The 16565-nt window shown below is 40.9% G+C and overlaps 1 protein-coding gene across 3 annotated transcripts in view; it reads right to left on the reverse strand.

Annotated features, from left to right (window-relative positions):
• Positions 1–16565, reverse strand: part of trappc9 (trafficking protein particle complex subunit 9) — a 192056-nt gene that overhangs the window by 63576 nt on the left and 111915 nt on the right. For all 3 annotated transcript variants that reach the window (XM_029513915.1, XM_029513913.1, XM_029513914.1), the window contains one exon: positions 4407–4560. In XM_029513915.1, the coding sequence (XP_029369775.1) occupies positions 4407–4560 (154 nt within the window). The remainder of the gene's footprint in view (positions 1–4406; positions 4561–16565) is intronic.

The following is a 16565-nucleotide window of genomic DNA, read 5'->3' on the forward strand; positions in this document are numbered from 1 at the left end:
GGAGCCACCTTAGCAATGCCACGGTAGGGGCGGGAATAGCTGGTGATGCAAAGCCAAAATCCTCCGTAGGCCGAGGTGCATCAGTTAGCTCAGACCACCCCTTCATAGACTATTAGTCCTCCAAAGGAGCTGCCCTGCAGTGGGTTACAGCACCGTACTGTCACTCGCAGACAAACAAAAAGGTTCAACAAGTTGACTATACTGTAAATATAATTTATCATAAACTTTTCCGCAGACATCTAATGTGCACGAAAAGTCTAAAGTGTAAAGTGTAAAATGACACACTTGAACATGAGTCATGCAACAAGTCACGTAAACGGCATACTATACATCTCAAATTGAAATTCTTTAACTTTTCCACAGAGGGGAAATGACCATGTTGCAGTAGCTTCGAAAGGTGTTGTGATAATACATAAGCATGAAGAGGATATTACTGCTGGTTAAGGAATAAATAAATTCCCACACTATACATTCAGGGGTGAGTCAATGACCTTGTGAAAGGGATAACACATGTTGAGCATTCTCCCCTTCATTTCCTGTATTTCCCCCCCGTGCATATGTCCGAGCCCTCTCCCATGAGCGAGTCACTAAGTGTAACTCAGTGACTCGCACAATCAACAGAACAGCAATAATATTGTAGGGGCCTCATAAACTAGCAATTAAAGTGATTGTTACTCTACTCAACACCAACTGAATGCTTCTGAGTGTGACATTTGCTATAATAAAATCTTTTATTCTTATAGTTTTTCACGGTGAAAGAGGAAAATCCAGCCTGAGGCAGAATTAGCATTGTGCTCTTCTGATGCTTTCAGGCAGCTGAGTCACTTTCTACAGACAGATAAACGTCTCCCCGAGCAGGAAACGACCGAATCGAGACTTCACCCACTAACACCATGTGAACATTTTGGTGTCAGTCCATGCAAATGCATTGCAAGTTTTATCCCATCCAGTTAATTTTATGTGAACGTGGACTTCCAGATGTGAAGCCCTGTGGTTTTCAAGGTCTGAAGACTCAAAAGTTGGCTTCTATTTTCCACATGTGAAGCTGCTGATAATATTTGACGCAAACTGCAACTTTGGCAATTTTTCACTCGTCAAAAAAAAATCCATCTTTTCAATTTTACTATTCAAATAATCATAATTTAATTTAAATAATTTTTCCTGGAAACTAAGACACATGGATTATTACTTCATTACCTCATTCACAACCAAATAAATATGTCTTCACTGAAAACATTTTAGCTATGGTAGCTTTGACAAACTGTGCTCTGTCTTTTTGATACATGTGTGACAGATGAAAAAAAAAAAAAAAAAAACAGTTATTGGGCCATGATTTATAAGATTGATCAGTCAAAACGGTTCGGTTTTCAGATTTTGGATTTTTCAGGATGAAGCATCAACCCACCATGACACACATTCATTTGTACTGCGGTTTTAAAACCTTCGGTTTTTAATGTGTTTGTTCAGTCATTCATTCATTCACCATCACACAGAGACAGACAGAGACCAACAACCACTCACTCTCACACTCAGACCTACGGACAATTTAGAGTCACCAATTAACCCAAACGTGATGTCTTTGGTGGGAGGAAACCCACACAGGCACGGGGAGAACATGTAAACTCCACACAGAAAGGCCCAGGCTGGGAACTGAACCCATGACGTTCTTGCTGTGCCAATAAACAGCTAATTAACTGTTAATGCTGTAAAACGCATAAAAAAAATGGAAGAATATATATATATAATATATATAATAATAATATAATAATATATATAAGATTCCAAATCACAAAATATTGGTTTAAAAATATAAATTATTCATTCATCTTCACCCGCTAATCTGTTTCCGGGTCACAGGGCTAAAAATATTCATTTGACAACATGATAAAACAAAGAAAAGTGTCAACTGATCGATCGCCTATTAAAGAGAATGAAGTTCCTGCTTCATCAGTCACTTAATTTAAGTATTCATTTTGTGTTTTCCCCAAGACGTTTTACATTTTTGGGAAAGAGAATAATCGTCATGACTGATTTTTTTTTTTTTTTAAATAAACTCTAGAAACAATGTTACAAGTTCATTGTTTCTAATAGACAGCATTTTTGAATAGTTGTGATCAGTTGTGAAATTATTAAGAATCGTGGACTGCACACAAAATGCAGGCTGTATTGGATTTGATTGAAATTTGCCATATTAGCAACACATATGGTCAACTAAAGTCATATCATGAGATCTTCTTTTTGAAATATGTTAAACATCCTGGTCGCATGTCCCAGCGTGAAATGAGCAAATGGAAGATTTGTCTGCTGAGGGTATTTAAATGTATAAATTACTCTGGCAGCATATGTTCTAAATGAGCAGAAAATTGGTCAACCATGCAGTTTGCTGCTGTGGTGGAAAGAGGGCTATCAGACTGGCTGCTGGGATTGCATTTATTTGGCAGGTTCTTTCTTCAATCCAGCCTACATGCTGCCAAATTACTTAAAACAATGCACATAATAATGGGAGTGTTCATGCCATCATAAAAAAGAGAAAATATAATGGCAACTTCATTTGTTCAGAGATCCAATTCATCATTAATTGCACACCATGCTCATTAACAATCTGACAGGCGCTTGTTAAATCTCTAAATATGTGCACTGGTAAGTGCCAGCTGATGAGTTATGGGCTGGTACAGGGGACTTTTCTGGGCAATGACTACTGTAGTAACTATTTAAGGCAACAACTTCTTATGAACCACATGTTTTTACTTGAATCCTGACTCTCTCATATGTTGCTGCATTCTGATGCTCCTGGGCGTTGTCTGCCATGTCGAAAGTTCCCCACTGCTTGGCGTGAGCCCCTGAGTCCGCTGCAGCTAACGTGCCAGGCTGTGTGCTGGTCTTTAAATCGTGATGCCACTGTAATAGAGGCTTTTAAAGCTGATTTCAAAGTTGATTTCATTTGTTTGGGGGTTCACTTTCTCTTCTCTACAGCTGCAGTTTGGAGCCCACTTTCTCTTTCTCTCTAGTTTTTGACCTTCTTTGCTAGGTCTACACACCTCCTTTCCAAACTGGATTTAATGTCTCACAACACTTTGTCGCACAATGAAATATATATCAGGTTTATTATGTCTCAAACAAAGCTGTTGCTCTTTAAGGTGGCATTTCAGGTTATCTGGCATGGAGTTGTGTGAGGTAATCAAGTATAGTCAGTGTGCACTAGATGCAAATCAGCGAGCTGCGAGTTTAGAGAGGCAATAAAAAAAAAAATAAAAAAAAAATACCTGCACAGCAGCAGAGTGATGTGCTGATGTGAGGACAGCAGAAAAAGATGCCTACCAAAATAATCTAATACAAGTTGAAATATAACCTTCATAATAATACTTTCAGCTCTTTATCTTTTTTTCTTTTTGTACGGCATGGTTTTTGACCACTGAATTAATCCACCAGGCCACTGTCACCTTACAAAAGGAACGTCATTTTGCTTCCTGTTATAGACTGACTGGTCCAGGATGTAGCCCACCCTATTGATGACGGATGGATGGATCCACTCCACCTTCAGGGTGACTGTAGTGCGCTGGAGCTCCAGGTCAACTGAGTGACTCAGAAAGGGCTAACCTTACTTTGGTGGCCATCTCTTTATTATTCAACATTAGGTCAGTATAGTGGGTAATTTGAGTTTCATATTTATGTATATAAGTACCTCCTTGGTTCTTGTCCGCCTTGTTCCTAAGTGGATTTGTTTGTTACATCATGGATGTCAAACACTCACATAACAGCTAAGATGGGCAGAGAAGTGGGCATTAATGTGTCTGTTTACAACCCCACAAAAAACACATACTAACTCAACTTGTATCTGTGTTGCAGTTTAAAACCCACACATTTTTGATGTGTGGCAGTTAAGTTGTACATGAAAGGCCAAAAGACAACAAAGGAATAGAAGCGTTGCCTCCCTGTGGAAAACCAGAACACAGAGAGCAGCATACTGACAACAATGATGTCAAAGATTCAAAGATTACCTTGGCTAGACCACAAAGCTTGCCAAGCTAGAATACATGGGAAAATGTTCTAACATACTAATGTGGGTATGCGCCACAATTACCCCCCCCCCACTCACACACAGAAACACTAATACATCACTTCACAGTGTCAGAGTGGCAAGTGGTCTACCATACGCTTTCCCATCTGTCAGCGTAGGCGAACAAGATCCCTGCTGGCCAGAGGGCCTCCAGATGTGGGATCCAGATGTTGCGCAACTCTGATATGACTGATGACAACAAACAACATTCAATAGATGCAACAATAAATCTGTTTACCCACTCAAAACTATTGGAGCAGTATGTCAAACTATAAACCTTTACCATTTCCACCTAGAGCCGGCCTAACAATCATCAGGTCCGGCTTCTTTGCAGCCTCTGGAAGGATATGATGCTCCAGCAGATGCCCAGCTTGCTGTTGATCTGGCAGCCCTGGGCATGCTGTCGCTCCTCCTGCAGCTGTTTGGGGTTAGTGAAGCGAGCAGTCTCCTGGTCTGGCTGTGGCAGACTCTCAAAGTCAAACTTGTCAACCTGGATGGCCATTCTGCAACAGGAGATGGAAAAAGCACTTAGTGTTACAGGGTTCATCTTATATAATTACTAAATAGGAAATCTCACAGTACTCGTCCAATAGCTCTCAGGAATGGCAGTTGCATAACTGTCATTTGAAACTTCATAAATAAGTTAATAAATGTTCCACTGACAGATGTTGAAAGGTTCATAATAATATTTATGATATTTGAGCAAAACTGGTAAATTTCTACTCTTCAGCAAAGTTAAAAATTGTTGTGAAAGCATTCAATTAATGGGAATTTTGGTGTCTAGAAAGTGTGCAAAAGAACACTCCTCACTTCTAGTTGTTAAATAATCAAGCAAGGTAAAATATTGAAATTTCAGCCAAAGAAACAGAAAAGCAATTTTCTACCAGAATTTATGAACCAATTAAAAGGCATGAAGACCACAACAAGTGGAAGTTATAACAAAAGAAAATGTCATTTCTACATACTGTACTATTCAAATGCACAGCATTGTTGCATTCAAATAGTTTCAGGTATATTCCCATAAACAATAAATATAAGTTGTTGTGATCAACCAGAAACCAAAAACAAAAGATGGTATATACTGTACTGTAAACAAATGCAGCTTTCTCTTGTCAGAGGACGTGCTTGTTGATTGCAAAAGAGCTTGTCTGTAAGACAATCTATTATAAAAAGCGATTAGAATATTGAGTTTTAGCAGCACTACATCTTCAGAACAGATTAGAGGCTGCAGTGGGTCGCCATCAGAAAGTACAGAGACAGCCTGGGGCTAGGTGGTTGGGATGCTAACTTCAGCAGATACAGGGCACAATACAGAAAATAAAACGATTCAATTATGAATCTGAATTAGCCCTAACCCATCAAGATTGACAGGTGAACAGCTGTTAACTTTGGCTATAGAGCAGGGGTCTCAGACTCGCGGCCCGCAGTACAATATTTAATATTAGTGTGTCGGGGCTAGGTGCGTGACAGCGCATGCGCCAAACTTCCACCAGTAAGTGGAGAAACATTCATAGCCCTGTGGAGAACGAGGAAGAACTGTTTTGGAGACGAAGAAGAAGAGCTTGTTTACATTCAGCGCACTATCGGTAGTTATCATGGACGTTGTAGAAATAAACCTGTCGTCGGTGCTGGAAGAATAATAAAGTCTATGTTTATGTTCCAATCAAAGCCTGTATCTGTAGCGCACCAGTATGTAGTATTTAATCGTGTCTATTAATAAAAACAACAAACTGCAGCGTTTCACTGTTCAATGAGCCGTTTGTATATACATAGCGTGCACAGGTAAACACTGTGATGGATGGAGACTGTCCAGGGTTTAATCACTGCCTGTCACCCTGTGTGAGCTGAGAATAAGCACCAGCACACCCCGCGATGCCAGTTGGTACGAAGTAGGTGAAGAGATATATATTTAGAAGATGAATGAATGAATAGCGTATCCGCGGCGCCGGTATGCTGCGCCGCCATCTTGACTACGGCCCCTGATGTTGTCGCAGTGTCTTTTCTAATGATGAGATAGATTAAAATAGGACTCAATAAGTCCAAGTAAAGGCCCAGACTTACTGATGATCATCTTCAAGCCATACTGAGGGTCTCAACTGCTTCCTCTCTCAAGCCAAATGTGGTTGAGATTTGTGAGAAGAAGCGCTGTCAAGTCTCTGGCAGCAAGGAGTAGGCAAGAGAAGCCATGTTCAGAAGAACCGTTCATGATTTTCACTCAATGTTCCATTCATGTTTAGGACACTTCATATTCAGAAGAAATCATGAAATCTGTTAATGACATTTGAGGACTTTTTTTTTATTTTTTTAACTTTTTTTGTGGAATCCCTTATGCGGCCCACCCTTACCCAGACTCTGCCTCCAGTGGCCCCCCAGGTGAATTGAGTTTGAGACCCCTGCTATAGAGCAATACCAAAACTTAAAAACAGCTCCTTGATGGCCAGGATAATGGAACAGCATTGAGGTGGTTGAAAGAGCTCGGTGAGTAGTTTCAGGGCTAGTTGGTGAACTACTGTAGCTACTACAGCTAAGACGCAGCTGTTAGATGAAAAAAGTGAGTCACAGCAACTCTCCTCTTCAAGACTGTTTGTTATTTAATTCAGTTAAGACTCACAAGCAGCACTCATGAGTTTGCAGCTTTAGTAATTTCCAAGTACACTATGCTTAGTGCAGATTTTATATTCTGACAAAGAAGGTAATGAGCTGCATTAGCTTCTTTCCTCCATTTTAACCTCTTTTTCATTAAGAATCAGACCAGAGTGCAATTCATAAAACTACTTTTCATGGGAATGAACTGATTTTGCTGAAAAATGCCGATGTTGAAGTTTTCACTGAATTTGAAAATAGCAATAGACTTTCAAAGGCCAATGAGTCCTGGCATATTCATTTCAGGCAAAGGATATTGGATACTAAAAAAATGTTTAGGTCAACATACAAACTATATATTTGGCAACAGAATTTGTTGACATTTTCACTTTCTGCCTTGCAGCATTTAGATCACACAGATTTGTGCTCATCTTCATCTTCCATGGAAAAACTTGCTTATATTCCTGTCTGATGACAACCAATGCAGGCTGATTTGTGTGGTTTGGCAAGTGATAAATTATTTATCTAGTCTGAACAAACACCCTGAGGCCCAAGATCCCCCGTCTGTACTGAGGCTGTTTCTAAGTTATTTATTAACAAGAGCTGGGGTGTTTTTTGCCTGAGGTTACATCAAGTGCCACCTCCCGGATTCAAAGAGTAGTGTGCTACTAACTAAGCTCAGGCCGCGCTCGTCCGTGCTCGTCAGAATGACCCCAAAGCCCACCTTTCTCTCACATCCTTAAGGCTCTGCATTCAAAGATGAAAATATTAATTGGAAGTATTCTCCCTCTGACTGTATGAAACTCTGTAAGGCTCAGAGTTCAGTACAAAGACAGTGGATGGAAATATCCAGAGGGAAAAAGGGTGATAAGAGGAGAGGAATATGGGATGAGACAGACCATCTCCAGTGCCTACAGAAAGAAGCTGAGCATTTTTAAAACTGGCAACCTCAGTAAAATACCAAAACATCAGAAAAACCCAGAAAGAATTAAAGCCACACTAATCGAATAATGCTAAGTTATTAAGCATCTTGAGACAAATTTGACCTCCACCAACTTTAGAGGGAAGTACCTGCATATTTGTCCGCTTGTTAGCTACTGGCAACATTATGCTGCGTCTACATACAGTGATTGTGTCACAATGACTGTCACATTTCGAGGCATCTTCTAATGTGCCTGCTTTTCCTGGGCAACAAAGGCTCTAGCTGGCCCAATCTACCTCTCAGACTCAATGTGGGAAAACAAGATGGCAGCAAATGACGTCAACAATGTAAATCCTCGGTAGACCAGGCCGTCTCATTTTGGGTTGGCCTTTGTGGCCAGTGACGGTTATGAAGGCCACGCCGTCAGGAAGGATATGCCCCCAGCATTAGGGACGCATGGTTTTATTTGTTGCGCTGCTACAGAGTCGAGTGCAGATGGAGTTGTCTGAGGTCCTCTGCTGAAAACAGCTGCCTGCAGCTAATTTTAATGAGGTGAACCAATACAGTGAATTCACAGGACAAAGAACCGAAACAACTCACCAAAAGAAATAAAAACTTTGACCCATTGCCATGACTATGACTTCAATCTTGAATCTTTTTTTTTTTTTTTTTTAATTGGCTTCAGATCCTGAACATATATACCAAATCTTGCTGGAGTCTACTCGGAAATTACCGAATTGTAACGTATGTGAAGGTGGTTTCTTATAGTGAGGCTGCATATCTCTCCTCAGCGCTACAGAGTTCTCTAGTTTCTTTTAGGTCATTGTTTGCAAATTTTGCTGACGGCGACCCACATTCCCAGCAGCAGCAGCACCTATACTCAGCAGTTTCCAACAAATCTGAGGCACATCAAGTCCTCACACAAAGAGGAAACTGTAATAGCCAGCAGCTAACAATCCACACTGCAAGAGGTGGTGGAGAGATTTGGGGTTAAAGCAGATACTGGACCAAGATCTGTCATGTCACAAGAAAAATTCTAAATGTGAAATACTATGCCAAAATCGACTGAACGGCATACTCTAACATTGTGATGGTGCGGTTCTCAAAGCGTGGGGTACGCCCCATTGGTGGGGAATAGAGACATTACAGGTAGGGCCTCACAAAATGGAGGGGATTTTCCTTTTCATGCCTTTCTTTATTGACAACAGTGACCCGACATTCAAAACAAAACACCTACACACAAACAAAGTAATCATTAATGGCCCACATGTAGCCTGAATGAAGAGAACTTTAGATAGGGGAATGAGAGAAAAAAGTAAGACGGCGTTTAGTGACGTCATGAATTTATGTTGAGAGCTGAATTATCCAAAAAGGTGTAGCCCTTAACTTCTCACAGGAAACCACAATGATATAGAAGATTTCTTCTGTTAGAAACTTTATGACCACCTGCCTTATTTTGTGTGTGTCTCACTTTTACTGCCAGACTAGTGAGGACTCGTCAGACCGGTGCGATGAGAACTGATGAAGTCCTGGATAAGAAGCAAAACGCCTTCTTAGACAAATCTCAGTCCAGTTGCTTTCCTGCCAAGCCATGGACTCCTCTAGAGCACTGAAGGTGAGCTGTGATATCTGGACCAAGGCTTTAGAAGCAGATCCTTTAAGTCCTAGCAGTTGACAGGTGGAGCCTCCAATGATCAGACTTGTTGGTCCAGCTCATCACACAGATGTTGGATATGGCTTGAGGTCTGTAAAATGTGGTGCCAAGTGAGCACTCTGAGCTGGTTTTGGTTCTTCAAATCATTCCTGAAGCATTGTTGCCGAGACAGTGGCTCTTCTCTTGGATCCGCCTTCACTCCTGATGTGCATCACTGAACCTTGGCCCCTGACCCTGTCTGTGGTCCAGTGGTTTTCCTTTCTTGCACCACTTCTAGTAGATCCTGACCTCTGCGGACCAGGATCATCACACAGAGCTGCATTCTTGGAGATGCTCTGACTCAGTCAACGAGTCTCTCACATCTTCAGATTTTTTGAAGCCTTTTTCTTCTTTAACGAATTCAGAACTGAATTTTCACCTGCTGCCTAATTTGTCCACCCACTTATAGGTGCCATGGCAACCAGATTTATGTTATTTACTTCACCTGCCATGGTTTTTATGTTACAGCTGAAGGATGTAATGCTAAAATTAAGTTTATCAGAAAACATAAAATCGCCAAAGCTGGAGATGGGCATCACACTTCTGAAGAGCATTCTAGCAAAGAGCTGCATTTTACAGGACAGAACAAATGTCTCTGGTGTCTTACTAATGTCACGATGAGTGGCAGCATTTGATTTGAAGTGTTGAAAGGGGAGACAGGCACCATCAGCGTGATCACTGCACAAAGAGACCAGAACAAAAACAGTCTAACCTCCATTTTTCCATGACCCCAGTTCTCCCATCACTCTGTACTTTGAAAAATGACACAATGTGACTTTGAGGAGAGCGACTAACCGCAAATTATGTGGGCATCCATCTCTGTGGGGGGCCATCTTGTTATAAGAGGCTCTTAAAAAAGCAGGGTTGCAGTACAAGTGTCACTTCCCATTTTCAATCCTTGATAAAAATCTCTGCTTTGACAGTAACTATGCTAACCGAATCAAATTACTTCACAGTGAGCGCGTTCAACACCTGAAGCATCAAGTGTGTAGCTTCTTTTTTCCCCTCATTCTCTTTGATAGGCAAAACACAGTGGACCCATAAATTGATCTGTTGGCTCATCTCTGGATTTCAGTTCAGAGGCCACGGCAGCTCCCTGAAGAGTCAATTTAAGAATATCTGGGACACAGCACAGTCAGATTGGCTGCAGAGTCGAGCTGTATTATGTTTCTTGGGTGTTGTGTGGCCGAAGCCGCTCACTCCTTCCCCAAGCACAAACACTCAGCATACTACCTGAGACACAGCAGGACGGACAGTTTGATCACACACACTATTCTATAACACCTTTTTCCTTCCACAGTGAGACTGATAGCAAAAGTGAATAAGGACTATACACAAACACATAGTCATCTGCGTCAAAGTGGAATAAAAACTGCAATTCTGCAATGTAGAATACCATTCCCAAAACCAAATGTCTTTATGTTTTTTTTTTTGGTGTGTCTTGACTTATAGCTCTTACACAAGAATTCCTATATACTCAGACTGTATGCAAGTGTCCAAACGGCAAATAAAGTTCTCCTCCTTTTTTAATAGGTTTAGTCTTTTTTTTTTTTTTTTTATATATATAGTACCAAGTCATGATAGAGTTACATCAGGACACTTTAAATATAGAGCAAGTCTGTATAATTCGGCTCAGAACTCAGATCATGAATTACCACATGAACACAGATGATCCCATCTCATTTATAATGAATGGCTTGATTCAGTACGTCTGATTCTGTCAGTTTTGTGTATCACAGACACGTGTTATTTTGACTTATTTTTGACTGCTTCCTCACACCTCTTGCGTACAGTATTGAAAATCTTTAATGAAATTACACTGCGGGGGGGAAAAAAGAAGTCTCTTGATGATTCCAGAGACGAATGTACATCAAAGTGAGACAGGAGAGAAGGGAACGCAATTATTATTTCACAGCCTTTCCAACAAAGCAGAAGACAAATTAAATAACAATTAAGGCTTCAAAACAAAGACGAAAGGAAAGTTCCTGGTCTTGCTGGCCCCGCTGAATTACATCAGCCTTTGAAGATTAGGGGCACAAGGCTGATGTCACTAACTGCAGTCCCATCTTCAAATGGGCGCTGCTTTTCATTTGTTCGTCTTCAAAAGCGCAGAATACACACCAGGTCTAAAAATACCACGTTCCAGCAATGCAAATGGACCTTAAATGGGAAGGCGCTGTCTGGTAAAGGCTTGGGACTGCTTTTCTTTAGACAGGTAATCACTAACCGCCAGACACACAACATGCAAAAATGGACACTTCAAATGGGTTGTAATTTGGAAAGGAATGTTTGTTCAGGGAATAATCCAAACATTTGGCATAATAGCAGTGAAGAGTGCGTTTTACATTTTGTTCAGTGCAACACCGAGACCATGTTTAACTGGCTTCATCCAGAAAATCCTCATTTAGAACGTTTGCAGCATTAATTTGGTGGGATTTGATTTGTCAATTTGAGTGGCCTGTCTGCATTAGCAAGTAATTTATAATCCTATTGCAAACATAATGAAAGGAAAACAAAGGATGTGCTAATGTGCAGTCCAAGACCTAAGGCTAAAACACAGCACAATCTGTAAAGCACTAGCACCGGCAAAATGTTGAGTTTACTGCACTGAGCAATGTTAAAAATAACTACCATTGCCTTACCGACAATTTTAAGACTTTGGCAATGACAACCACGTAACTGTCATATTTGCTGGTTTGGGTTGCGCCTTAAGAAGTCCAACTTATGGCATATTGGAGCCAATATTTTTATTGTTGGCAGTATTTTGTGTTTTGTTGTTTTTTTAAGACAGTGAAAGTTCACAACAGCAGAGCCATTAAATCGTCTGTGGTGTAACAACAAAGCAGTTTAAGTAAGAACAGTACAATATAAAGTACAGTATATTTAAGTCTCTAAAGTGGTTATACCAGCAAAAGACCACATTCAACCCCGATCACCCCTAGGAGAGCTTTTTACTAAAGCATGAGCGCATTAACAGACCAAGCTCTCACACCGTCTTCTTTTTCTAATGATTTGATTGCAGTGTCTTTCAAGGATTAGGCCATATCTAGAGACTAATCTAGCCTGCTACAAGGTTTTTAATAACAATCTGTGTGCTGAATCGGGGCCATCATTGAACATCTTTAGGTCTAATTCCCAGTCCATTTCACCAACCAGCCTCCCTCCAGCCCCTCACTGAAATCAGCCTGGCTGGCCTTTAATTCCCTGGCTGAAAGAGTACGCAAGGGGAGATGGGGGATGGATGGATGGTTTGATAGAATGTAAAATGCAAACAGTTAGCATTTAAATCAAACTCTTTCTATTTTCTCATCTGCGTGTATCGTTTTTGTCAGGTTCAAACAACGTTTTTTTTTGTGTGTTTTGATGACTCACAATGAGCCTGACTGTCAGTGAGAGTGGAGGCAAAGCAGAGGTGTACTAGAGAGACCTGTGATGCTCAGGGCATATTGAAAGCTTGCAGCAAAAGCCAAAGTCACGTTCTGTGCTATTTTCATGGATCTGCCGAAGCAGAACATGTTTGAAGTGATTCCATCAAAAGATTTTTGCTTGGTGAAAAGGATTTTGGTTGGCTTGAGCTTTGGCGTTGCCCATCCTTAATAACTGTTTGTACTGAAAAGAACATTTTCATAAAAAGTCATTTGACCTTGAATATATCTTAGTGGAAAATAACTGTAAGTATATGACACCCATTATTGTATTGTGGGTGTCTTGGTGGGTATATGAAGCACATGACTTTGACAACCAGTCTGAACCTGTGTCCCTCATATTAGTCCACTAAAGCTCAGGTTTAAAGTTTACAGGCAAGGAAAAACAGTAGCCGTAGTTAGGACAGATTTCAATGAGTACCTTCATGTTGTTCACCTCTGAACCAAACAAGAAAGTCAAATATTTGCAGGTGTTTTCATATTTCTATTACATATTTATGAAAACAGTAAAATGCTATTTCACAGCTCTTGGGAGATATTACAGAAGAGTGAAATATCAATTGAAAATATTATGGTTGTATATTTAGGTAGTGTGGTGGTGAAAGATGTAATTTTTGTTTTATTTCTCTGCCAAAAAAAAAAAAAACAACATCTAAAAGCAAACCAGACCTGCATTACTAAATATCATCATGTCTTCTGACACCGTGCTGCTAATTACCACCTGCAGCAGTGAAGCCTTTCTTAATGGCCATTGTAACACAGGCTCAGGATGAGCCGGTCACATTGAAATGACCTCTACCTAATCAAATGCTATGATCCATCAGACTAAAAGTATATAATAGCATTAAATCATATGGGGTCACTTTCATCTGACCACTGCGGGGCTGTGAATCATTTCAGCTGCAAGGTGTGTATAAAATGAACTGTGGAAATAAAAAAAAAAACAGCCAGCATTACAACTCAGGGCTGGAAGGAATATAGACATACAGAATTTTATAAAATATAGAAATAATTTTGATTTTCCTCTGACTTGCTTCCAGTCCATCGCAGCTGTTGTGGTATTACAGCCATTTATTTAGTGTAAAAGCATTTAACTTTGGCAGAGGTGCTCTATAGCTGTACTTGGTTTTGCAGCCCGTGTCTCTGCAGGCTTCGCTGGGTGCCTGACTGTGAGCGCACGGTGAGTAATGTGCACAGTTTGAATCCTAATCTACACAGCCTGACTCGAAGCAATCTATTTCCAATCAACATTTTTATCAAAGCTTTTTCACACTGTTTTTGTTCTTTTTTTTTTTTGCCCGCGTTTGTGTTATATCACTAGGGAGAAGCTGTGAGCAAAGAATGTGCTGAAAGAGAGAAAGAGAGGGTGTGTGCGCATTTCCACAAAAAAGGTTATTTTTAGCTCACGTGCAAGAGCTTAAAGGCAGAGATCCATAGACGCCTGTGCAGAGGCAGGCAAGCGCAACAGTCTATTTTTAGACTGCGGCTGACTCTGTAACCCGTTGTTTGCAGCAGCAGCTCCATCCATCCCTGTCTCGCTCAAAATGATGAGCCACAGTAAAAATGAGCCCTTACAGCCAATTACTGTATGCGGATAGTATGCTTTTGTGAAGATGTGCTGGCTGTCATTAGAACTGGGGCTTTGTAAACTATGACTACGGTTGACAAGAGTGAGCTATTTTTATCTCTGCTGCTGAAACCCAAGAGTTCTTTTTAGGGCATTTTGCCATTTTTAGACAGCACAGCAGAGGGAGCAGCCCATGCAGAAGATAGAAACAGAAAGGAATGACATGCACATAAAGCAAAGTTGGGTCTGATCCCAGGATGCTGCAACTTGTAAATGCATATTATTTACTGTAAGTGAAATGGCTAATCCACTGATAGCACAGAAGGGTTTAACAATAATCTGAAGGTGGACGGAGTTACAGGTGACTGGAGAAAGTTGTGTGTAGGTTAGATAAATCTGCCATATCCTGTTGTGTGGATATATGGAGTTTGTGGAGATGAAGCACAGTTCCAGAATAACAATATAAAAGGATGACTGTGTCAGATGACTACTGATTCAATGACATTCACTGCATAAAGCACACATAAAGTGCAAAAAGATCTCAGTGTTCCACCACCTTAAGTACCCATCCCCAGACAGCTGAAGGAACTAAAACACCCCCTAAGGAATACGTCTTAAGAATATATTCAGATAAAATTTGTTAAGGAGGGAAGTAAAAAATATGCGAAGAAAATATTACAATGGTGTGAAACTGAATCCAAGGGAGAGGTCGAGCCTCATCATCTCGGCAGTCAGTTCTCATCTTTGTCAAAAATATGCCTTTCCTTGGCCTCGGGAGACATAAGCATGTATTGATTAGAGATGACATTGTTCATGTGACATGCATGTACACTATGTGGTAACACTAACAGTATACTGGGAGTATTGAGGATGGGATACGTGACTGCAGTTGCATTATGTGCTCTGCTGCCATAAAATGTACCACAAGGGGGGGTGGGGGGGTGTGGTCACCATGGAAACAAGCTTTGTTTGAAAAGCTCGTGCAATGTGGCGTGTCTGCCCTCGTGAGCGCCAATCCAGCTGAGCCAAAGAGGCACAGCGAAGGGAGGAGACATGGTTAAGAATGAGTAACTGCTGCAGTGAGTACTAACTTGCCAGTTGTTGTCATTAGCATGGTTCTGCAATTACAGTGGTGAACTGTAGCGGGAACTTGTTAGCGCCCCTGGGGTGGAGGGGGTGATGCTGCGATGAGATGTGAACCGCTAAAGGCCTGTTTCAGCCCCCTGAGAGACACAGCTGCACTGCGGATGCAGAGCGGGGGGTTGGCATGAAGGTGTAAGAGCAAGCCTACGCTGGCGACGAAGACACTGGACAAACTTCAAGCCTAACAGCCTTTATATCATTCCACCATTTGATGTTTAACCTCATTACACTGCAGAATATTAAGCTGTTAAAAGGTGCGGCCACTTTCCAGCATTGTTTTCATGTCGATAATGAGTTTGTTCAGGATTAAAGTGTAGTCTTTTTAAAAAGGTATTTTTAATAAATGAAGATACAGTATTTCCTGTAAAACCCATCGAAGGGGGCAGACCATTAGGGCCTGCTGGTAAGGGGATCTTGAGTGAGCTTTGATGCTCTAACATCACGTGGGTTACATTCAAACCGCTGGCAGCTAGAGACAAGTCCCTGGGGGCAATGTAATCTAGTAATAATTAGATGCTGCTCCAACAGTTGTATCAAACCCATCCTTTAAAAAAAAAGATCACTTGAGTGACTTGCAGACAAACCCTTGTAATTACAGTGCTTATGAACTAGTTTTATGGAAATGCCATTTCAGCCTGTCATCCTGGACAACATATCCTATTTTCAATTCATAGTAATAACAGGAATTGTAATTTGCTCCCTCCCATCATAATTTGCTCATTAGATCAAAGGTCCCGTCAAAGTAAGGTCAGAGCTGTCTTGTGACACACAGGATCTCTCCTTTTTTTTTTATCAAATAAAAGAATATGAAGTAAGAGAGTAAGAGGGGAGAGGTGCTAATTTACATGCTATTTATGTAGCGCAGCGACCGTTACAGCCTGATCATTTGACTCAGCTCGGTGTGGTTAAAAAGCGGCCGCTGAAAAAGAATGTGGGGGGAATTAGTCACTTCACCAAAACCACACACTAATCAATGAACGGAAAATTTGATCCCTCTTAAAACTTTTATGGTAATCTCTATCCCTGAGATAATTATTTCAGACCTTTTGGACTAAAACGCATCACCGTGACATACAGTATACGCACCCAGCACTCTATTAGGGACTCTTCATTATTGCCGCACGGCGCCTCCCTTTGCTCCTAACAGCCATTCATGCTGCCAGCTTCCTGCCTTG

Source organism: Echeneis naucrates, chromosome 11 (assembly GCF_900963305.1).
Source record: "Echeneis naucrates chromosome 11, fEcheNa1.1, whole genome shotgun sequence".
NCBI classification, from domain to species: Eukaryota; Metazoa; Chordata; class Actinopteri; order Carangiformes; family Echeneidae; genus Echeneis; species Echeneis naucrates.